The sequence below is a fragment of the Mastigoproctus giganteus genome, chromosome 9 (genome assembly GCF_048544385.1).
Source record: "Mastigoproctus giganteus isolate SK-2022 chromosome 9, ASM4854438v1, whole genome shotgun sequence".
Classification (NCBI taxonomy): domain Eukaryota; kingdom Metazoa; phylum Arthropoda; class Arachnida; order Uropygi; family Thelyphonidae; genus Mastigoproctus; species Mastigoproctus giganteus.
This window is the reverse complement of record NC_143583.1, coordinates 178,700,810-178,726,912: the sequence shown is the minus strand read 5'-3', so window position 1 is coordinate 178,726,912 and position 26,103 is coordinate 178,700,810. Positions and strand designations below refer to the sequence as shown.

The window sequence follows — 26,103 nt, the reverse complement described above, 5'->3', positions numbered from 1 at the left end:
AGACATATGCTGTTTACATTGTGTGCTTTTTCTAGGTATATTTCCAATGGGAATTGTTATTATCCAGAATGACATCATAATTCAGATATTTTCTTCACAATCTGTTAGAACAAGTGTGGCAACATACCATCATCTATCAGTGGTTCAACTCAAAACCTACCCTTTGGAAACAGACATTTGTACTTAACAGATATAATTAAAGGATACACATTTTGTGTAAATAATAATAACAAAAAAAAAAAAAAAAAAAAAAAAAAAAAAAGGTACATAAGAATGCTAAAAATTTACTGGCTTTTTTTTTTACATATCACAGTAACAAAATGTCACATGAAAAGTATGAAATGAAGATGATAACAAATTATACATGTCTCAATGTAAACGAATATAACATTTAAATTAATTGGATGAGGTGAATTTTATTAATCCATTTTCGATAAGATTTTGATATGCTAGAAAGAATTGCCCATCTGAAGGAATTAACAGTTCGATTTCTTGAGGATGGCTGTTATTCTGTAAAGTGGTAGAAAAAAAAAAAATAAATAAATAAAATTAACATTTGACAATTATGAAATGTCAATATATAATGTACAATGAGCATCTATAAAATAATGAAATTGATCTTTTAATAAATGTAACTGCTATTTTAGATCTGACTTTGGAAATGGCACAAAGTCACTTGTGCAAGTCTGGTGAATAAGGTGGGCAAGCAGGTAATGTCATTTCTGGTCAAAACTGTTTCACAAATACAGATTCATCATTGCTGATCCATAGGATATTTTGTTGCTTACATTTTTGCCTATGGACAATGAATAGATAACCTGGAGAGTATCAAGCATGATATGACCAGTAACATAATAACAGTTTATGGTTATTGGATCAGATTTGTCATAAAGAGAACTAAGTGATCAGGAATAGTAAGTTCAATCCTCTGCCCAAATTATCTAGCAGCAATAGCTATTTTTCCTCTGGCAGTTAACTGCATGTAATGATATTCGGAGAAGATGAGATATATCTTTATCTGTTCATTTTTGTGGGTTCTTTATTTTGTAGGTTTTTCTTTCCAACAAATTGAAGCCTGATTATCCTAGCCATGGGCCACAGATAACTCATTTTGTGTCACATAGAAGCTCTCAAGTTCTTCAGAATTTCTACATGTCTGATTGGCTGTTTCACTGATGCCAAAGAAAGAAATCAATACTTACTTTAGGTGTCAACATTCTGAAAGGCATGTTTTCATAAACCTTAGTGGTTCTGGAGTTTTCTACTGCAGGTTGGCCCTATGTTTCTGTTTCATACCCAAAAACACATTTCATTACCAGTTACTATTTTCTTCCAGCTTTCGCTGAAAGTTCAGAACAAATGTTAAGTCTTCATGTTTATGTTCATCCTCAAAATGCATTAATTTCAATGCTAACTGTGATCTTTTCAAAAAATTAACCAGTTCTGTGGGTGATTGGATGACTGCTTTGTGCATTATCATGGAAATCTTCTTGACCTTCTTTAAACTTTATGTGCCAATCAAAAACTCCTGCTTCTGGTCATTACTTCATTCCCATAAACTTTCTTTGACATGCCAAAGCGTCTTGTTCACAGATTTGTATAATTTCATACAAAATTTGATAACGGGATAATAAAAATTTATAGTCAATATATAGTTCTTACAATATGGAAATTGGGTGGCACAGTTTATTCAGCCCATAAAATAGTAGTTTTTTTTACTGTAGCACAGACCAACATGCACTTCTATTCGCTATGGCTGCTAACACAAGACTGACTAGCTGACCATTAAAGTAATGCTGCTTCAAGTGGAAACATGCATCAGCATGTCCTATAACTGCTTCTTTGCTTTCATTTCATTTCATTTCATTATCATTAAAATTCAGTCTCATTAGCTTTTAGCTGTCCCTTGTGTATATTATTTTATTTCACAAAAAAAAAAAAAAAAAAGTGCATACGATTTTTCTGTTTGGATATTCTATTAGACATCAACTTATTTTGATTGCTTCAATAAAGATACTGCTATAAGGTAGAGGATCGCATAACATACCAAACAGGAACCACTATTTCCTTATGAATAGGCACTGCGTACCCCTCCATATTGCTTTTCTTTTTCATATTTACAGAACCTATAAATTAAAAACGCTGAAGTGTAAATCAAGATCTGGAGACATCATGGTAACAGGTTTACTCTGCAGAAGAGAATCTCTTAAATTCTGAAATCTTAAGTAGAAAAGCCATGGTAAAAATTTATGAAATAATGATAAAACCAGGTAGTAGTACTATATAAAAAGTGAAACCTGGAGTGCATCTAGGAGAAGGGAAATATTGGCTTTAAACCTTTGAAAACAAAATACTTACCTATGTCTTTAATATCAATTTTGTTTAACACTGGCTCATTTAAAATATTTTTTCAAAGATTTTAAAAAGAACTGAAAGAGAATATAAATGCAGCCATTCTTGTTAGTGTTGTTCAAACAAAGTGTTTGAACAACATCTGAGCACTAATTTGGAATGCTTTTGGTACCTTGTGGAGCCAATGTTCTGACATGTGTGCATGTATTCAGCTAGAGAGTAATCAAAGCTGCCAAATTTTGAAAAAAAAAAAAAAAAAAAACTGCAGACCAGCATTTGTAGGCAAGGGGAAAACAGGTTTTTTAAAGTCCACACTGCACTAGAAATTAAATTTCACTGTCAGCATACACATATTATATTCAAATAAACCAGTAGCAGTATGCTTTCAAACATTAGCCTACCTACGATTTTTCTGTGTGGATATACTATTAGACATCAACTGATTTCGATTGCTTCAAACGCTTCAGAAATGTTGAGTCAAACTTCTGTTCACAACAACAGTGCTCCTGTCTAGACTTGGCTGAATATTCTCACTCAGAATCGCTATGAGAAACTGTTGAGCTGCCAACCATGATTTGGAATAATTAGTCAATTTCAAACTTCCCTGTGCACTTATCAGTTTCCTGAACAAGGACCACTGCACAAATTCTTTTTCCCTTCATAATAGCATCTATTAGGTCTTCAATTTGTTTTAGACTCTCCATGAATCATCCTTCTGGTTTAGTCTGTTATTGTAATCAAATTCCATAATGGAAAATTATCAGTTTGCATTGATTGTTTAGGAATGCTTTTACCAAAAATCTGCAATTTAGAAGTTCTTTTTCTCAGGAAGTTCATTAATTTGCCTTTTTCAAAACTTCTTTTGGATCATGAAGTGGATTTGAATATGAATCAGTAGCACTCACTAATGACTACTTGTACATTTCAATTTGGTAATTCTGAAAAGTGCTCATATGACTTTACTCACCACTTCTAACCTCTTCTTTAAACAGACTTGTCTATGTTTCCACTATTATATCACCACAGTTACTCATTTAATCGAAAACAACCAAATATGTACACACGATTCAAAAATTTTTTTTTTTTTTAACTTCAGTGGCATGCATCAGTTGAAACTGTTTAAATCTACCTTTCCTTTTGGCACTTCTCTCTGGATAGCAGAATGTCTATTCATCACTTTTGCAATCAGGAAGGAATGCAGTTCCCTTTCAGCACACAAATTAATAAGACGACAAGGATAGCATATTTACATGGGCTTTCACATTCAGATGTCCAGTGTTATGCTCTGTAGAGTCACCTTCAATGCTGGCACTGTGAGCAAGCTGGTTTTGATCTGAAGGTTTGTTTCATTACAAAAGGTCACCAGAATGTGATATAGCTTTGGAATCACTTTGATTACTACCATCTGTAGCAACTGAAATTAGCCCATTTGTAAGACTGATCACTACCCCTCTTTTCCCTTTTTGTGCCATTTCACACTAATAATGCCAGTCGTTTTTGTTCTTATGCAACCATATTTTTTTGCTATCGGGAAATATACACCGAGTTGGTTTGTATTAACCAACACCTACCCAATACCTTGTGCAACCACCTTTTTTTTTTTTTTGTAATACAGCCCATAAGCATCTTGCCATGGACTCATGAGTTGCACAATGTGTCCAGTAATGCCAGCACATTGTCAGGGGGTGGGGGAGTCTTTGTTATAGTATAGAACATCCTTTTCCACTAGGTTCCAAACATATTCAATTGGGTTTAAACTGGGTAAGTTATCCAGTCAAGGCACCAGCAACGATTTAGTGTTAATGTAAGGGTAGGATCTACTGCTGACTGTTTAATCAGCCCTTTTGTTTTTCCCTGGAAAATTAACTGCAGAATCCCATTCCAATTTTTTAAGGAATGATTTTTGTGATTTACTAGATGAAGTTCTTCTTGTCTGATTTCATATATTATTTATGCATGACGGCACTCTGATCATTTTAGTCAAGTAACCTGACTATTTGAATGAGAATTTCTCTGATAAAAGCCATGGAGGCCCTGTTGCATGACCTGATCACTACCGAGACCTGAATATGCTCAATTTTTTTCTGTGGGTGTCATCTGAAATCCATGAATTTCAGATAACCCCCACAATTTGAAAGCTCTTCAACACATGACAGCACTGAAATGCTCTGCCAATAAATTAGAACAAAACTTTGAATTTTTGAATGCACTGGGATAACTGCTGAAACCTAAAATAGGCCACAACTTAGAAACAAAGTGATTTGAGAGAAACGTTTATATAAACTTTTTCAGTGTTTTCAGATTCTGAAAGCACAGCTGCCACAAGTACAGCCAACCTTCATCCAGGCCATCCCTGTCACCTTCTCACAATCTCACTCCCTGTCAATAGTAGATATTGGGGCATTCAAGATTCCACCCTTCCCTCTGTTTGGATGTAGTAGTAGTAGTAGTGGCATGTGATGCAAGAAAGCAAATGTATGAGCTTATGCAGCATCAGCCAAAAAAAAAAAAAAAAAAAAAAAAATCACACCATTCCCTCCAAATGCCTGTCCAGTTCCTCCTTAAATTTATTCAACCTATCAACTTCCACAATGACAGACGGAAGTTTGTTCCAGCAATTAACCACCCGCTGGCTAAAGGCAAATTTCCGCACATCTATTCTACATCTGTCTTTTCTTAATTTGAATTTATGCCCCCTTAGGTTCGTAATCTGAACAAGTGGAAGGATCCCATCAGAATTCAGCGTGCTCAACCCATTCAAGGCCTTATATACCTCAATCAGATCACCGCGCAGGTGCCTAGTTTCCAGCCACTGCAATTTGCAGAACTTAAGCCTCTCTTGGTAAGAGGATCCCTTCATTCCCCTCACCAATCCTGTTGCCCTTCTCTGTACACACTCAAGTAAATCTACATCCTTCCTAAAATGAGGCCTCCAGACCTGTACGCAGTACTCAAGGCGTGGCCTGACCATTGCCTTATACAGAGGGATAATCACCTCCTTTTCCCTGCTAGCAAAATTCCTATATATCATTGACAAAACCCCATGACCTGCCCTGGCAGCCTGTCTGCATTGATCAGAAAACTTCATATCTGCCTGCACAATTACTCCCAGGTCCTTTTCATTTTCTACCACCTTAAGTGTAGTACCACACAGTTGGTACGTTTCTCTGGGGTTACTTCTACCCATATGCAGTACTTTGCATTTGTCAAGGTTAAACTTCAGTTGCCACTTCCTAGCCCATCTGCCCAAATTATCCAGATTCTGTTGCAGTAGCACACTGCCATTACTGTCATTAACAACCATGCCAACCTTTGCATCATCTGCAAACTTCGACATTAAGCCTGATATGCCTTCATCAATATCATTGATAAATATACAAAACAACAGTGGACCTAACACCTAACCCTGTGGGACGCCACTAATAAGATTAGTCCAAGAAGAGCAGCACCCATTGATTACCACCCTCTGTCTTCTCCCACTTAACCATCCTTTTATCCATTGTAGCAACTTACCTTTAATACCATTCTGCTCCAATTTGTACAATAGTCTTCCATGCGCAACAGTGTCAAAAGCTTTCCTGAAATCCAAATATATGATATCAAAATTATTTTTTGCATCCAGTTCCTTTGTAACCACATCATAATATCCTATCAAATTTGTCAGACAAGACTTTCCCTTAACAAACCCATGCTGTGTCTGAATTATTGCTGCAGTCTTGTCTAGATGATCCTGCAATGCATCTTTAACCAGCGACTCCATTATTTTACCCGGAACAGAAGTTAAACTAACTGGTCTGTAATTACTCGTGTCACCCTTCAATTCCCCTTTGTGAATTGGGGATACATTTGCACATCTCCAGTCCGTGGAAACCTTCCCTGAGTCCAAGGATGCTCTCATAATTATGGCTAAGGGCTTGCTTAGTTGCTTTGTGGCCTCCTTTAATAGAACTGGATAGATCCCATCCACCCCAGGTGCTTTTCTTACGTTTAACTTCAACAATTTCTCTTCCACTTTGCTCTCAGTTATTACAAAATCATTAAGTATCTTGCTACAATTTGATAACCTTCTGCCATTTTCAAACCTTAATAATTCCTCACGTGTGAATGTAGATGCAAAATACTCATTCAGTTTGTTTGCTATCTGAGCAGGATCATCAACAGTCAAACCATCGATGTCAAGTGGACCAATCAGATTCATCCCCTTCCTTTTAGAGTTTATATAAATAAAGAAATCCTTGCTGTTTTTCTTAGCATCTTTTGCCAAGGATTTCTCGTAATCTGCCTTCACCTGCCGAACCTCCTTTGTGATCTGATTAAAGATTAACTTATATCTGCCATAGGCTTCTGAGTCGCTTGATAATTTATATGCACCCCATGCATTTTTCTTCTCTGTTAGGAGTCTCATTAGTTCATTTGACAACCATTTAGGCCTAAACCCTGAACAATATTTCTTAATAGGTATGAAACTTTTAGTGGCTTTCACGATTAAATCCTTGAATGCTTCCCACTTAGAATTTACTGTTGGTAACATCGTCAGTTGATCCCACTGTACAGAATTTAAAAACTGTCGGAGACCACTGTACTCGCCTTTACGGAAGCAAAAACCCTTTCCTTTACTCCTGATGGTAATTAAATCTTTAAGTAAATCCCACATCAGTACACTGTGATCACTGCCACCTAGTGGTTCTTTTATCTGCAAATTCCTAATACATGAATATCACTGCTGATAACCAGATCAAGAATATTACTTTCTCTGGCTGCCTCTCGAACATGCTGCTGCAGAAAACAATCATCCAATAAATCCACAAAAGTCTGAATAGTGTGTGAGTGCCCAACCCACAAGTTCCAGTCAATATCTGGGAAGTTAAAATCCCCCATTATAAGACATTCCGATTTACTAGCCCACTCTATTTCTCTGTACAATTGTTCATTGTACTCATTCAAGTGATCCTATAACACACTCCTACTCTAATTTTTGCTCTCGCAGTGATTATGTCACACCAAACTGACTCAACAGTGCACTGTTCATCTATATCAACTAGATGCACTTCTTTTGATTTTATGTTTTTCTTTATTAACAGCATAACACCTCCTCCCTTCCTATCCTGTCTGTACACATTGTACTCCCCAAATTCCAGTTCGGCATTCCTTATATCTGTGTGACACCATGTCTCTGATATCCCAACAATATCCGCCTTTGATGTCTTGACCAACACTTCAAATTCATCAAATTTATTTACTATACTTTTAGCATTGGTATACGTGCAAGTATACATGCACCTATTCTTATTCTTAGTTACTCTAACACATCCCATATACCCACCTGTTTCACGATGACTGCCATCCGTCCCTGAAACCCCCAACACCCCTCGCTCCAGGTCGCTACTTATTCTAATAGAAGTTGTGCAAGAATCACCTTCACTTCTGCCTACGGCTACTGTTAAACTATTAGTCCTTGTATCCCCCCAAGCTATCAGTTTTCCGACCCACCTAACACTGCCTCGATAGCATCAGCGAATATTCTTGCACTCTTTCTATTTAAGTGTATCCCATCCCTGTAGAAGCAGTCTCTCCTGTTAACAAGTACAGTCCATGCTGAAAAAAATTCTATCCCTTGAGCCTTGCAAATCGGATCTTTCCAGGGCCGAATTGATCGACAAGGCTCTCATCATATACTCCCTCCTATCGTGTCTGGGCAGAATTGCAGACACTTTCAAATTCAAGCCTAATTCATGGCTTTTTTTCATCAGTGACCTGTACTTGTTAAGTAATTCTGCTGGTCTCCTACTTCACTGAACCAGTTCACAACAGTGACTTGGGATTTTGGTCCCTTAAAGAGTGTCCGACTAGAAGTTCTAAAGCTCAACTATTGGTGGGTATTTGCTAAGTACAGGGTGTCCACAAGCCTCTTTTAAGAAACAAAAACATTGTGTGAAAAGAGTACATATATAAGCCTGAACTACTTCCCGGTGACAGGGGATCTCTCCAAGTTTTTATTCATCAATCACAAATATGCTTGCTGCAGTAGATGGAAGCATAACTAGAAAACCGTAATCATGGTAGAATTTACCAACCTCGCGAAGGTAATGTGTACTTTGGTTCAAATTAGTTGCAGTCTGCCATTGCTGGTATGCATAATTTCAAACACAGGTCAAAAGGGAGTCAAGTAGAACTACACCCCAGTGTCAAGTCTGCCATACTTTGTGCACAATATGCTATTTTCACATCTATCTCTGTTACTTTATGCTTGGGATACCCTTCATATTTTGTAATTCTAATTTAATGAAGAAAAATATTATTTGATTAGTAAAAAATACTGTTCAGCAGTAAGGATAAGGTATTAGAAGGAGATTAAAATAAGCACTTCTTACCTTGGCCCTTGCGAAGAGTGAAGCATCCCTCTTTTTTGAAAGCTCTTCAACCATTGCAGCTACAATTTCTGAATATTCTTCTATAGCAGGTTCTATTCCATAAAGCTTACAACAGTGAGCGTGAATGGGATGTACTAAATAATTTTCTGGGATATTCCTAAGTCTAAAATAGGAAAAATATAATTATCTGAAAGTTTAATATTTGTAGCAGTTTTATTTTCTGAATACCGAAAAAAAAAAAAAAAAAAAATATATATATATATATATATATATACTACATATATGCTATAACAGAATGTTTGGAAGGCAACTAAAGGAGTAATACTCTTGATCTAATTATCAGTAGTGATTCTTCATGCATTAAGAATCTGCAGATAAAGGAACCACTAGGTGGCAGCGATCACAGTGTGCTGAAGTGGAATTTACTCAAAGAGGTAACCTACCATCTGGGGTAAAGGGAAGGGTTTTTGCTTTCGTAAAGGTGACTATGGAGGTCTGAGACACAGGGCCGCCGCAAGTGGGTAGGCGAGGTAAATGTTGCTTCTGGCCGGTACTTTAGGAGGGCGGCAAAAAAATTTTTTTGACATATACAAGTCGGACCTCTGTTTAACGAACTTCTTTAGAGATAAATTAAATATTTAGGGATTTTTTAAAATTCCCCTGGGTAATTACATTTATAATGGTTTTGGTAGAATGAAGAAAATTTCCATTTAAAGATGGATTACGAGACTTTACTGGGAATGCATTGTTCGCACCTATTGAGTCAGCGCCATCTTCAGCTAGTGAAGATTTTCTGGTGGGTGTGGACGTGCCACTAGGCAACTTAGTGTTAATCTTAAAACCTATCCAACTGCTTGTCCCACATACCCAGCAGTTGCTCTGGTCATCTGATTGGTTTTATACAACAGAGCGACTTCCATAGTTTACCAGTACTCAACACGACAAGGCAAATAATTCATTTGAAACTGCAGGCACATTAATTTGCTTATCCAGATCTGTGTTTCATATTTATATTTTGCAGTTATAAAATCTTTTTCTTCAAGTTCTCTGACATCAGGCAGGTTCAGGGCTTCATTGACACCATGCTTCTCTATCTTGTGCTATACTTGTAATTCCTGCACAATTTCCTCTTACCGTCCAGTCCAATCCATCATTCCAATTCTCTTTCTCCCAACAGTTCTCTTCCCACACATCTACCCCTCAATCCCTTTCTTCAGCATGCTTCTCTTCTCAATATATGTCCTATAAAGTTATTTTGTCTCCTTAATTCTTTACAAATGTTCTCTCTTCTACTTTAAGCAAAATCTCATTTTCACTCTGTCCACCCATTTTACCTTTTACATTCTCTTCCACGACCACATTTTGAAAGCTTCTAGTTAGGTATCAAATCTCCCTTTCCCCAGTGTCCATGTCTCGGAGCCATATAGTACAACAATACATATTGTTTTCATCATTTGTTTTCTTAATTCCTCCTTGAAATTTCTTCTCAATAGTTCTTTTCTATTACTAAATGCTTCTTTCTCATTGTAATTCTTGTTTTTATTTCTTCCAAGCCTTTCCCAATTTCTGTCACTATGCTTCCCAAGTATTTGTATCTGTCGACCTGTAATTCTTCATTATTAGCAATCAATATCTAGTCATCTGCAAACCTTATTGTGTTCATCTTCCCCTTCCTTCTTTTACACCTCCTTTCTGATCTTCTTTGAATTCTTTTATCAGTGTTTCTGCGTATAAATCAAATAGTGCAGGGGACACGGAACACCTTTGCCTTACACCTAATATTCCGTAATTTCCCATCGGAAATTACAGAATATTTTCAAGAAAATAGAACAGAGGAAGCATTCCAAAAAATTCTCGATTTGGCTAATAATATGGCTACTATCAATGACATTGCCGCTTCGTTTCCAGAAGTAAGCACTGTAAGGAAAAGATTGAAAAGACGTCATTTCGATTATGAACGTAGAGAGAGAAAGCTATTCGGGATCCGCAACAAAATTTCAAAATTAATTTTTTTTTTTCAAATTATGGACACAACAATTTTGTCATTAACTGAAAGGTTTAGAAATATGAAAGAATACACCGATGAGCCAAAACATTATGACCAGCGAGTCGTTATGCAAATTGAAGCAAATGCAGGTGAACTACGGCATGTGCACAGGTCAGGACATGGTATAAAAAACAGCTGATACTGAGCTCCATTAATCAGTGTTACTCTTGTTCTTCAGACGGGAAAGGCAGCGGACTTAAACGAGTTTGACAAAGGCCAAATTGTAATGGCCAGATGACTGGGTCATAGCATATCTGAAACGGCATGGCTGGTGGGATGCTCACAGTCAGCCGGTGGTTAGTACTTACTGAAAGTGGTCCAAGGAGGGAAACTCACGAACCGCTGGCGAGGTGTTGGACAACACCATCGGACCATGGCTCATCGATGCTCGAGGTGAGCGAAGGCTCTCCCGGATAGTACATGGCAACAGAAGGGCGACTGTGGTGCAACTAGCCAGTAATTGGAATGCTGGTGACGGGAGTAATGTGTCACAACACACAGTACATCAAACCCTGCTGAAAATGGGGCTGCGTAGCCACAGGCCCCTCAGAGTGCCTATGCTAACCACAGTTCACCAGCAACAGCACCTACAGTGGGCATGCCAGCATCGAAACTTGACCTTGAGTGATTGGAAGAAGGTCATCTGGTCCGATGAATCACGTTTCCTGTTGCACCATGTGTGCGTCGTTTACCTGGGGAAGTGATGGCGCCTGGATGCACCGTGGGACAAAAGCAAGCCAGTGGCGGCGGTGTCATGCTTTGGGCAATGTTCTGCTGGGATACCCTGGGTACAGTCATCCATGTGCCAGGCACTCTGACGTCTACCTCCTACCTAAAATTTTTATTTTAGCAGCACCACTACATTTCCTTTTTATTAATTTATTCTTTTGATCTTATTTTTATTATACATATTTTATTTTATTTTCTTCTACTTCATTTATTATTTCATTTCTATTCATTTCTTTTCCACATTCAGCACCACGAGTGGTTTTTTTCCCCCTGTGGAATGGAGCCCCAAAGGATCCTGGCCTGCCTTCTGGCAACACCAGGTGGGTCAGTCTCTTTTGAGACAGTATGTGCTTTACATGGACTGGCCCACCTTTCTGGTGTGGAAGAGTACTCAGAATCAATCTCTCCAGGTGTTTGATGCTTCTGGGTAGCCAAGTGGCCAGAACAAAACAACAGAACACACACAAACTTACACCAATCACACTTTGGCCCTTTTATAGTGGTACTATAAAAGGGCCAAAAGTAAAAGGGCCGGAAGTTTGAGAACGAGTATAGCCTGTGCGGACGTGCATTTTTACCGCTCCTGGAACAGAGAAGTTTTTTTCTGATTTATTTTCTGTTTTATTAGCTTAAATTGGCATAGTAACTTATTTTCTAGAGTAGATTTATATTCTTATTTATGATACTTAGATTAAAGTAACTTATATAGAGATTTTGTAGTTATTACTTAGTATCGGAAAGGGTATCAAATCCACATGTTTACCGTTCGTAAATAGCCGCCATTGCTACGCGATACAAAATATCTCGAAATAGATAGCATAATATAGAATAGTATAGTACATAATATTGTCAATTAATCAGAGAATTAATCTTGTTGAACTTCATTGTCAATTAAATTGTACTTTTAACTATACATATAACGACTTGGGTTACGTAACATAAATAATTAGTAAAAAATAAATAATTAATACTTAACTTGATACGGAAGTTATATAAAGGGATTTTGTAGATAACACTCGATACTGAAACATAAATATAGAGTTATAACTGTGTTGAGATATAAGTTTAGGGTTTTAATTTTGTACTGAAATTGAAATTTTGTTGAAATTAAATCGAAATCATGACTCTGACCAGAGCAGCAAAGCAAAAGGCTCAAGCTAATGGGAGTGCTGTGGCTCAGGGGAGAACTGAGGGGGGATTTTGTAGATAACACTCGATACTGAAACATAAATATAGAGTTATAACTGTGTTGAGATATAAGTTTAGGGTTTTAATTTTGTACTGAAATTGAAATTTTATTGAAATTAAATCGAAATCATGACTCTGACCAGAGCAGCAAAGCAAAAGGCTCAAGCTAATGGGAGTGCTGTGGCTCAGGGGAGAACTGAGGGGGATAGTTGCCCTCTGAATCACAGCCTATTAAAATGCACTAATTGCTTGATGTTTGTGGAGCAGTCAGGTATGGGACATGATACTGCCATGGGGGATGTCTTTGTGTATGCGCGATGCAAGGAGTGTAAGGAAATCAGGTGACAACTCAGCATTTTATGGGCCTATATGAGTGCTTGAAGGACAGGGCGGATGCCCTCGAAGCATTAAAAGTGAGGGGCCCATCAAGCTCTCAGCTGCCCACACCAATGCCAGAGCTTGCACTTGGTCATCGCACAACACAGTGGCAGCCCCCAAAGCAGGATGCGCTGGTCCCAAAGGAACTAGTAGTTGTTGGTGACTCTATTGTCAGGGAAACATGCTTTGTAAAAAGGATAGGTGGAACAGGACCAGGGTATGTCCGCCAGAGCAAAGGTTGATGACGTTGTAGAGCAGATATCATCTTTTAAGGGCACAAAAGGTGATATAGTTGTACACGTTGGCACTAATGATATTAAGAGTAGGAGACCGGCGGAATTACTAAACAAGTACAGGTCACTGTTGAAAAAAAGCCATGAATTAGGGTTGAATTTGAAAGTGTCTGTAATTCTGCCCAGACATGATAGGAGGGAGTATATGATGAGAGCCCTGTCGATCAATTCGGCCCTGGAAGGATTGTGCAGGGCTCAAGGGGTAGAATTTTTTTCAGCCTGGTCTGTACTTGTTAACAGGAGAGACTGCTTCTACAGGGATGGATACACTTAAATAGAAAAGGTGCAAGAATGTTTGCTGATGCTATCGAGGCAGTGTTAGGTGAGTCGGAAAACTGCTAGATTGGGGGGGGGGATACAAGGACTAATAGATTAACAGTAGCCACTGGCAGAGGTGAAAGTGATTCTTGCACTGCTTCTATTGGAATGAGCCGCAGCCTAGAAAATAAGATGCAGGATAGTTCAGAGACTGCTGGGAATCATTGGGGTACAAATAAACATATAGGTTGTGTTAGGGTAGCTAAGAAAAAGAAAAGGTGCATGTATACTTGCGTGTACACCAATACTAGGAGTTTAGTAAATAAATTTGATGAATTTGAGGTATTGCTCAAAACATCAAAGGCAGATATTGTGGGGATTTCACAGACGTGGTGTCACACAGATATAAGGAATGCAGAACTGGAATTTGGGGAGTACAATGTCTACAGAAAGGATAGACAGGGTAGGAAGGGAGGAAGGGTTATGTTATTAGTTAAGAAATGCATAAAATCCAAGGAAGTGAAGCCAGTCGACATCGCTGGACAGTGCAGTGTCGAGTCAGTTTGGTGTGACATAAGCATTGGGAGAATCAAAATTGAGAGTAGGAGTGTGCTATAGGCCTAATGACTCTGATGAGTATAATAAGAAACTGTACGGGGAAATAGAGTGGGCCAGTAAATCAGAGAGTCTTATATTGGGGGGATTTTAATTTCCCAGATATTGACTGGAATTTGGGGGCTGGTGACTCACACACTAGCAAGGCTTTTGTGGATTTATTGGATGATTGTTTTCTACATCAGCATGTTCGGGAGGCATCTAGAGAGAGTAATACTCTTGATTTGATTATCAGTAGTGATTCTTCATGCATTAAGAATCTGCAGGTAAATGAACCACTAGGTGGCAGTGATCACAGTCTGCTGAAGTGGGATTTACTCAAAGAGGTAACTACCATTAGGGGTAAAGGGAAGGGTTATTGCTTTCGTAAAGGCGACTACAATGGACTGAGACAGTATTTAAATTCCATACAGTGGGACCAACTGATGATGTTACCAACAGCAAATTCAAAATGGGAAGCATTCAAAGAACTTATCTTGGAAGCTACTAGGTTTACATACCAACTAAGAAATATTGTTCAAGGTTTAGGCCTAAGTGGATGTCAGATGAACTAATGAGACATATGGCAGAGAAGAAAAATGCATTGGATACATACAAATTAACATGTGACACAGAAGCCTATGATAGATACAAGTTGATCTGTAACCAAGTTACAAAGGAGGTTAGGCAGGCGAAGGCAGATTACGAGAAATCTTTGGCAAGGGATGCAAAGAAAAACAGCAAAGAATTCTTTACTTATGTAAACTCTAGAAGGAAGGGGATGAATCAGATTGGTCCACTTGATATCGATGGATCAACTGTTGATGATCCTGCTCAGGTAGCTAACAAACAATGAATATTTTGCATCGATGTTCACACATGAGGAGTTATTCAGCGAGGGGAATGCCAGAGGTGTATTCAACTCTGGCAGTAAGCTAGAGAATCTTGTAATAACTGAGAGTAAAGTGGAGGAGAAATTGTTGAAGATAAACACAAGAAAGGCACCTGGGGTGGATGGGATCTATCCAGTTATATTAAAGGAAGCAGCAAAGGAAGTACCCATGGACTGGAGATGTGCAAATGTAACCTCAATTCACAAAGGAGGATCAAAGGGCGACACAAATAATTATAGACCTGTTAGTTTAACTTCTGTTCCTGGAAAATTAATGGAGGCACTGGTTAAAGAAGCACTGCAGGATCATCTAGACAAGACTTCAGTCATAACTCAGACACAGCATGGTTTTGTTAAGGGGAAGTCTTGCCTGACCAATTTGATTGGATACTATGATGCAGTCACAAAAGAACTGGATGCAGGGAATAACTTTGATATTATATATTTGGATCTTAGAAAGGCTTTTGATACTGTTGCACATGGAAGACTGCTGCACAAATTGGAGCAGTGTGGCATTGGAGGCAAATTGCTGCTGTGGATAAAGGGGTGGTTGAGGGGAGAAGACAGAGAGTGCTAATCAATGGACACTGCTCATCGTGGACTAATGTTATTAGTGGTGTCCCTCAGGGTTCAGTATTGGGTCCATTATTGTTTTCTGTCTTTATTTATAAATGTTCGGTCCATTATTTATAAATGATATCGATGATGGTATATCAAGCTTAATGTCCATTTTGCCAACGATACGAAGGTTGGCAGGGTTGTCAAGGACACTACTGACACTATGCTGCTGCAACAAGATCTGGAAAGGTTGAGCAGATGGGCTTCGAGGTGGCAAATGAAGTTTAACATTGACAAATGTAAAGTACTACATATGGAAAACAGCAACCCCAGGGCAACGTATCAACTCTGTGGTACTACACTGACAGTGGTAGAGAATGAAAGGGACTTGGGGGTGGTTGTGCAGGCAGATATGAAGTTCTCTGAGCAGTGCAGACGGGCTGCAAGAGTAGCTCATGGTGTATTGTCGATGATATATAGGAATTTTTCTAGCAGGGATAAGGAGGTGATTATTCCATTGTATAAGGCAATGGTCAGACCACACCTAGAGTATTGTATACAGGTATGGAGGCCTCATTTCAAGAAGGATGTAGAGATGCTGGAAAGAGTACAGAGAAGGGCAACAAAATTAGTGAATGGAACAAAAGGGTGCTCTTACGAAGAAAGGCTTAAGTTTTGCAAATTACAGTGTCTGGAGACTAGGCACCGGCGAGGTGATCTGATAGAGGTGTATAAAGCCTTGAATGGTTTGAGCATGCTCAATGCTGATGGGATTCTTCCTCTTGCTCAGAATAATCACCTGAGATTTTGGAAATTTGCCTTTAGCCAGAGGGTGGTTGGTTGGTGGAATAAACTTCCATCCCTTGTCGTGGAAGTTGATAGCCTAAATAAGCTTAAGGCTCAGCTGGACAGGTATTTCGAATGAACAGAGAGGTGAAGTGGAAGAGGTTATTTTTTATTTATTTATTATTTATTTTATTTTTTTAAATTTTTTTTGGCTGATGCTGCATAAGCTTGCTTTCTTACATCAAATGCCTCTACTAATACTAATGCTAATACTATTCTTCACAGAGATACGAGGCGGAGTTGAACTGATGTTCTAGGCGCCACCCTTCTTTACACATACACATGTCCACCTAAACATCATTGCTGAACAGGTACACCCTTTCATGGCAATGGTCTTCCCCTCTGGCAGTGTCATTTTCCATCAGGATAATGCGCCATGCCACATCGCCCGGACTGTTTAAGACTGGTTCACGGAACACAAGGAAGACTTCCAGGTATTGCCCTGGCCTCCAAATTCCCTAGACATCAATCCCATTGGGGGTCTGTGGTTTGTGTTGGAACAGCAACTCCGATCTGCGCCATCTCAACCACGGACCATACAGGAGTTAAAGGATCTGCTGTTTACGTGTTGTTGATTGTTATTTGGTTTTTAGGAGCATTAGCAACTAAGGCCATATTGCTCCGGGATATGCGGTGGTCATTCCCTGACCTTTCCGCATCCTTCATATTTGGTGGTGACGGGCTCGAACCCCGGTCTAATCAAGAAGCGTGTGCTACACACTGCTGCTGCTCCTTCCCACCTGGCTATGGAGTCGCCACTGTTTACGTGTTGGTACCAGATACCACAAGACAATCTTGTAGCATCCATGCGTCGTTGGGTATGAGCTGTTTTAGCTGTACGTGGAGGACCAACATCATGTTAGGTAGGTGGTCATAATGTTTTGGCTCATCGGTGTATGTAGAAATATCTTATAATATTTCTATATTAAAAAAAAAATGGTAATATAACAATTTCTTAAATCTTTGCAAAGATTGACGTAATAAATTAAGTGACATTGATCATAACAAGTCTGATATTGATGGTTTAGCTTATTTGAAGGACTTAAGAGAACTTCAAATTTATATTAAAGACAATATTACTCCATTTGAAGTGTTACAATACATTTTCAAAAACAATTTTATAGATACTTTTTCAAATGTAGCAGTTGCATTAAAAATTTATGCTAATGAGGGGAACAAAGGGGTACTCTTACCAATAAAGGCATGAGTTCTGCAAATTGCAGCTTCTGGAGGCTGGGCTCCTGCGAGGTAATCTGATTGAGGTGTATAAGGCCTTGAATGGGTTGAGCAGACTCAATGTTGATGGGATTCTTCCTCTTGCTCGGATTACGCACTTGCGAGAGCATAAATTCGAAATTGAGGAAAGACAGTTGTAGAACAGTTGTTCAGAAATTTGTATTTAGGCCAGGTAGTCCATCTGTTGCTGCGGAAGTTGATAGCTTAAAAAACTCCATCTGTTGTTGTTGTGGAAGTTGATAGCTTAAATAAATTCAAGCAAGAACTGGACAAAGTTTTGGAACAGATGGGAAGGAGAATGGGTTCTTTTTTTTTTTTCTGATGCCGTATAAGCCTGGCTTGCTTTCTTGCATCATAAGCCACTACTAATGCCAATGACAATTTTTCCAGTTTCAGTTGGTTCAGGTGAATGGAGTTTTTCAAATTTAAAATTAATTAAAAATTATTTATGATTGACAATGTGTCAACAACGACTCTCTAATTTGGCAATAATTTCAATGGAAAGTGATCATTTGGAACAAATAAACATAAATGGAATAATTGATAAATTCGTATCTCTTAAAGAAAGGTAACAGATTTGTATAATTTTTTTAACTTTATAATTTTTTAACCTTTTATTTTATTATTGTGATAGAGTACGATTACTGTGATTTAGAATTTAAAGTTTATTTCCATTTCAGAATGATTCTGTCTGTTATTTTAACAGCATACTTGCCATCGGGCAAACAGTCCCCCTTTGTGGAGTCACCTGGCCACAGTAACCACGATATATCGTGTCCTGTGCAGCTGGTTTGTAATGGATACCACTGTCTGGTGTCGGTTCCCTCTTGGCCTGAAGGAGTACATAGAGGTTGTCATTGGGTGTTGTTTTTTGTGGATGACCACCACTGGTCCTTCGAACAGCCATACCTGTTGTTCTGAAGACCAACAAGCACATGAGACGATGCTATGGGTGATACCGAACTCTGCACACTTCGACTCTCCTTGAGCTTCCTAATTATTTGACCCAGGGTAAAATCATCCAGGTGTTGTCTACTGGCCATTCTGTTGTCTGTAGCACTGTACGAAACCAATCAAACGCCTGTAACAATCGTGATCACCATTTGGTAATTTGCACGAACTGCTGCTTTTATCTGTTTGTGAGCCCTCGCATGACGATTCAAATTTTTGCACGTGCTGCTGCTTTCTACCGAACGGCCAGTTATGCAAATTGCCACAGGCTGTTTCGTTTGATTTTGTGGTTGTAACCTTTAGAAATAGTGTTGGTAATTAAGTTTTGCACATCAGTGTATTATATATAAGACATGTTGTAATTCTTTTCTTTTTCAATAAATTAATAATAATTATTTACATCTTATTTTATTTTTTATTTGAAATATTTTGGGGCGGCAAATTGGATTTCGCTTACTGGCAGTGCATAGTGTCGCAGCAGCCCTGCTGATGTTACCAATAGCAAAATCAAAATGGGAAGCAATTCAAAGAATTAATCTTGGAAGCTACTAGGTTTTTCATACCAACTAAGAAATATTGTTTAAGCTTTAGGCCTAAATGGATGTCAGATGAACTAATGAGACATGTGGCAGAGAAGAAAAATGCATGGGATACATAAATTAATGTGTGACACAGAAGCCATAGACATAAGCCAATCTATAACCAAGTCACAAAGGAGGTTAGGTAGGCAAAGGCAGATTATGAGAAATCTTTGCAAGAGATGCAAAGAAAAACAGCAAAGAGTTCTTTACTTATGTAAACTCTAGAAGGAAGAGGATGAATCAGATTGGTCCACTGGATATCGATGGCTCAATTGTTGATGATCCTGCTCAGACAGTTAACAACTTAAATGAGTATTTTGCATCTACATTTACACATGAGTTATTCAGGGGGTGGAATGCCAGAGGTGAATTAAATCTGGCAATGAGCTAGATGATTTTGTAATAACTGAGAGCAAAGTGGAGAAGAAATTGTTGAAGTTAAACATAAGAAAGGAACCTGCAGTAGATGGGATCTATCCAGTTATATTAAAGGAGGCGGCAAAGGAAGTAAGCAAACCCTTAGCCATAATTATAAGAGCTTCCCTTGGACTCAGGGGAGGTATCCATGAACTGGAGATGTGACCCCAATTAACAAAGAAGGATCAAAGGGAGACATAGGTAATTACAGACCTGTTAGTTTAACTTCTGTTCCAGGGAAATTATTCGAGGCACTGGTTAAAGAAGCACTGCAGGATCATCTAGACAAGACTTCAGTTATAGCTTGGACACAGCATGGTTTTGTTAAGGGGGAGTCTTGTCTTACCAATCTGATTGATACTATGATGTGGCCATGAAGGAACTGGATGAAGGGAATAACTTTGATATCATATATTTGGATCTTAGAAAGGCTTTTAATACTGTTGCACATGGAAGAATGCTGCACAAATTGGAGCAGTGTGGCATTGGAGGCAAATTGCTGCTATGGATAAAGGGATGGTTGAATGGGGGAAGACAGAGAGTGGTAAACAATGGACACTGCTCTTCGTGGACTAATGTTATTAGTGGAGTCCGTCAGGGTTCAGTATTGGGTCCATTGTTGTTTTCTGTATTTATTAATGATGGTATATCAGCTTAATGTCCAAGTTTGCAGATGATACTAAGGTTGGCAGGGTTGTTAATGACAGTACGCTGCTGCTGCGACAGGATCCAGAAAAGTTGAGTAGATGGGCTGAGAGGTGGCAACTAAATTTAGATGTGTGGAAATTTGCATTCAGCCAGAGAGTAACTAATTGTTAAAATAAACTTAAAGAAGGATTAGACAAGTTATAAGAAGGGATGGGCAATTCTCCCCCCCCCCCAACCAATGCTGTATAAGCTCTGCTACCATTTTACAATATTAATACTAATATAACTTTTAATGTGGTATTAATCATAAAACTTTTTATAGCTTGCAAATATTTCTCATTGAAAAATTTAAATATCCTTTACTGAAATTTATTTTGTAAATCAAATTATTTACTTACCTTTCAGCAGGAACTGTTTCTGAATTGCCATAGTCAATATATATTACTGAAACTCCACATTCATTTATATCTGTTATCAAACAACGATACCAGTTATCATCATAGGTATACATCCCACAACATGCCATTCCTTAAAAAAATAATAAAATAAATGTATTTTCTGATAATAAGAAATGCTTTTCTAACTAAATGATCATGAATCTGGTATTCTGTATATATATATACATGGAATGGGCATAAAACTGTCATTATGCTGATAGGAATAGTTTGATCTTTTGAATTTCAACCAATTAAATGTATGTGAATAAGCTGTAACACGCTGTAGAACATTTCGATGGGCAGAACAGCAGCAGCAGCAGTAGACCAATTTACTTTGTGTTTTGTGCATCTTCCTGTAGTAGCTGAAACTGCCTGGAAAAGTATTCAACAGGGTGTTTTAGGATGTCCTGTTACTTTACTGCAAAAGAATTTGTAATAAATGTAGGGGTTATTTATCTAAATGTATATATCTAAATCTCCTAACAGTAATTTTGTGTTGCATGAAATGGCTGACAACTTCATTTTACCCACAAAGGTGTGAAAAAATTCAGTATGGGAGCAATTCAAACTTTAAATGTCAATTTAACTCTTGCACTATTAGTGTGGGCACCATAGAGTGTTGTTATTTGTTATTTGGTTTTTAGGAGCATTAGCAACTAAGGCCATATTGCTCCGGGATATGCGGTGGTCATTCCCTGACCTTTCCGCATCCTCCGTATTTGGTGGTGACGGGCTTGAACCCTGGTCTAATCAAGAAGCGTGTGCTACGCACTGCTGCTGCTCCTTCCCACCTGGCTACGGAGGCGGCACCATAGGGTGTATCCATAATGTACAGCAATCGGAAGGCTACTTTATAGTTTTCTAATAATATAGTTATTAGAAAAACTTGAGCCTGAAGGCAATAAGGGCCTTGGGTAGATTGCATATACCCAGTTATTTTAAAGAATGTGGCAAGGGAATACAAACTAGTAAAGTTAATAATGAGGACTTCATTAGGCTCAAGGAAAATTCCCTTGGATTGGAGAGGTGTCAATGTATTACTAATCCATAAATGTGATTCCAAGAATAAATTTGGTAACTTATTATGAATAAATCTTCTTGCCAAAGACAAAGTGGATAAATAAATTATATAATTAAATGTATAAAAGTGATGAAACATAAGGAATAGATTAAAACTGATAAACACAATAAAATAATGATGGTAGTGGAACAATATTTTTATGTCCAGGAACTATGATTGAATCAATTGAAAAAAACAAAAAAAAAAACAAAACACATGTACATATATTACTGGGGAATAAGTATGCAGAATGCTAATGCATCATGTTGGAGAATAACTTCCTCCATGAAATTGCTGGGTTGTACAGGTATAGAACTGAACAGGGAGTTAAAGGCATTATAGGCAAGACAAATTATGTAGTCAATAGCAGCTTTTCCTTTGGATTATTAAGGATTTTAACATTCTGGAGAGTGAGGTCACGGTTTCATTTGAGGAAACCATAACTTTGAGGTTGAGGGAAATTCAAGGCTTGCTGGATAGGTACCTACAGGAAAAGAGAAAGTGTATGTATATATATATATGCATTTTCTATGCTGAAGGTTGTGGGATATTGCCCACAAGAACAATTTCTTAACACTAATTGATTGCATATACCCAGTGATTTTTCACAGCAGGACTTTTGTTGATAAATGTTTTTCACAAGACATTAATGATGTCATATGAAAGAAATACAGAAAATAAAATATTACTAAGAACAGATATTTTTAAGAAGTTGGTTTGAAACTATATTATATGATATGCTAGTTTTGAGCCTGGGGTGGGGTTGGGCCTAAACAAATGGATGTCTTGTTATGCAGTGAGGAATGTCCTCTTGTGCACTGAAATTGCTTCTGACAACCTCTTTTAAATTGCATAAGCTTTACTATGTTGCAACGTGCATGTTTTGAGGGAATAGCACATATATATAATGTATATTAGAGTTAGCTTTCAAGATGAACTTTTAATATTTTTAATTAAAATGGTTGTTGTGGAATACACCACTTTGTATCGTGTAGCCTACATGGCTGTAGGCTATACGATATGAAGAATGGTGTCACAAGATAAACACACCTGACCTATATTAATACTTAAAAAAGGGGGGGGACTCTCAGATTTCCACTGCTCACTCACATTGGTTCCCTTACTGGTGCTGTTTTAAGTTTATTCCAAGCCTGTAGGAGTCACGTCATCATGACACTAGATTAACACACCGATAGTAGTTCCTTGGTATAGAGTATGTCAGAGCCATTTTTTTTTAACTTAACCAAAATCTGTACATGCAACATCTACATCAACTTATGAATTCCTCAATTATTGTGTTTCTCTCCATTGCATACCCATTTCTGCATAATTCACTGCTTTGTTATGGAAGAAGTTGGCAATAAAAAAATAAAAAACAAAGCATGTTCTTAAGCCTATTTTTGCATATAATTAGGAAGTGTTGAAGTTTTGACAGCATCCTATTGTTGAAGTGCATGGTTTTTTTCAATTGTTGTTTCTTTCAAGTTTTGCTTGCCAACAGTGAAGATAATGCCCAAATGCAGTATTTTTAAAATGTTAAAAAGAGTTAAAAAAACAAGTGTTTAAAATTTGTCAGCCTCTGTAGCATCCAGTTATCCCAACCTCACCCAACAACACTAAATATACATGCTGTTTACAATACTCAGCAGCATCCTGCTATGGAAGTGTGTGGTTTTATTCGACTGTTGTTTCTTTCAAGTTCTGCTTGCCAACAATGAAGATAATGTCCAAATGTTGTTTTATATAAAGCATGGCAGAGAGAGAGAGAGAGAGAGAGAGATTAAAAAAATTATATCTTGAATATAAAAACCAGATTATTCACATTTGCATTCATAACAGATTGAAAATAAAAGGTTATATCAAAAAGTGGACAATTTTAAATTATTTCTTGCCAATTTTAAGGTTATAAAATGGCATACTTTATCCGAAGGTGCACCAGTCAGAAGGAACTCTGTGCACTTGTAAGAGTACTAAACTCATGGTCTTATATATGTGGTTATACACAAATGATCAGCAATATAAAAATACACAAATGGATGAACTGGATGTCTGTATCAAAGAATAAAAAGAGGAAAATCTGTACATAGCCAGCCAAGGTAAGAAAACTGTATTTAATGTTATTAAACATTTTGATAAAAAAGCATTAAATGATAAACGTCAGTAGAGTATACAAATCAAGCAAGCAACAAAGTATGTTGATGTAGCAACAGAATTTTCAGAACAATACATAAAAACAATTCAAAATCAAGCAAGAGGTAAATGTTCTCCAAGTTTTTTTTTAATGCCCAAGAAACTTAAAAAAAAAAAAAATTATTCTCAAGACGACTGATTGCAATGTCATAAGGTGAACAATACAGGATTTTTATATTTATGATAAAAAAAAAAGTACCAACTATACTTAAATTAATCCCAGATATAAAAAGATAATTAACTGGCAAAGAGAAACTTTAATAAGAATTTTGTGTGTTTAATAAAAGTAATATTTAAGATAATTTTTATTACGAAATAAGGTTTGTTTCAATAACACTCATAATTTTTTGTATTTGTAAAATAATAAGAGGAATTTACCTCAATATAGTATGTAGAACACTTCCGTATGATGCTCTCCAGAAATTAAAATGACAAACTTACATTAGAGTAAAAAATAATTAAAAACCAATTTAACACAATTAAAAATCAATTTAATGCAATTAAAAATATTAAAAAGAATCTATCGAAAATATTTGAAATGATTTTCCTTCTGAAGCTGACAATGCTTTTCAACCGTATGCGTGATCACAGGAATGAAAATTACCGAATAGGTTTGAACATGAAACTTAAATAGTGATTATTTGTCTTTGCGCATGTGCATAAAGGTCCACGCATCGGAGATCAAACATGGCCGACGAACATTAACAGAATTCTCGTGTCATTTAATTTCTACGGTTTACTGCAATTAATAGTTGCGTATAATTATGTTGGACATTAAGTATTTTGGCCTCGTTAAATAAAAAAGTATGTTTTTTGTTAATGGCATGAAAGGCTAATTCTGACGCTGCAGAATGAGAAGCACGAACTGAGGCTTCATGTTGATTTACATGAATATTCAGAGAAAAACGTGCCGAACCTTGGTAAGACAAGTTGCAATCACAGCAAGAACCGAGCGACTGTTCAGTATAGTGTGTAATTTCTGTATTGGCCAGGCCACAATTTTAAATTCGGTATCTTTAAAGAATTTATTAAGCTGTTTGTGCATTGTTCAACATATGGGACAGACAGAAAGTATCCTATCATTAGCTTGTACCCTAATTCGGTGTATTGTGGCAAGGGGATAACCCCTGTTTAAGAACCTGCTAGTTAATATTTGTATTTCTGAGCCCAAAGCAGATTCCATCGTTGAATATTTATAGGCATTTAGAATTGATTAAAGATAATCGATCTTTTGTAGGTTTTCGATAGATGCTAAATTGGATCTTATTTGAGTCCTGAGTAAGCGTGAAATTTAGAAAGTTTAATGACTTTCTATCTGTATCCTCCCTTTCCAATGTAAATTTGAGTCTAGAATGAATATTATTAAACGAATGTAAAATATCTTGGATAGTACTACTATCAGTTGGTCCTTGAGGTTGTCACAGACATTCTCTCAGATATGCCAGACAAGCTGTTCTTGCTACCTGGGAGTCTAAAACGCTGATGGAACTGATATTTGGGTGACACTTAAGTCAAGTGGACCCAATTTCGGCAAAGTCCGGACGGTCTATGACAGCCAAATCCTCTGCTTGCACCTTCACGATGGTGGGACTGTTAGTAATCCTGGGTATAACCGCCATGCACAAGTACATGGTGGGTGACCACCCAGGTGTGAACCAACGTAAGCAGGGGTCGAGGTGTGGCGCCCACACCACATGGAGGAACGCCGCCCCTCTATGTTACCAGGCAGTACTAGGTGGTAGATGACTCTCATCAACCGGTGAAATACCACCACTTTGCTTATTGGAGGCTTGAAGTGGTGGAACCCATGTTTAGTCTCTAGAGCTAAGTTCCGGCCAACCCTTCCCTATCTCTTCCATCATGCAGTATGATTGATGATTTTTGAGGTTATGATGACTGTCGTGGCGAGATCCAATATTCCTTACATTTCGAGGGTACAGCTCTAAAACGGTGTTCGCAGGCCGGCCGCTAGATAGTACACCGGACCAAACCTATTGGTAACTCTCTAGGAGGCTTCCAGATCAGCTAGTGTATAATCTTGTTACCTCTATTCTGCCTAGTGACTGGAGGGAGTCCG

At 37.7% G+C, this 26,103-nt stretch overlaps 1 protein-coding gene across 1 annotated transcript in view; it reads right to left on the bottom strand.

Moving 5' to 3' along the window:
- Positions 1-354: 354 nt before the first annotated feature.
- The window catches only part of qin (tudor domain-containing protein qin), a 571,075-nt gene continuing 545,326 nt past the window's right edge, over positions 355-26,103 (bottom strand). The window contains exons 36-38 of the mRNA XM_090381133.1: positions 20,738-20,867; positions 8,724-8,886; positions 355-510 (exon numbers count right to left, since the gene is read on the bottom strand). Coding sequence (XP_090237259.1) covers positions 397-510; positions 8,724-8,886; positions 20,738-20,867 — 407 coding nt within the window. The 3' untranslated portion in view covers positions 355-396. The remainder of the gene's footprint in view (positions 511-8,723; positions 8,887-20,737; positions 20,868-26,103) is intronic.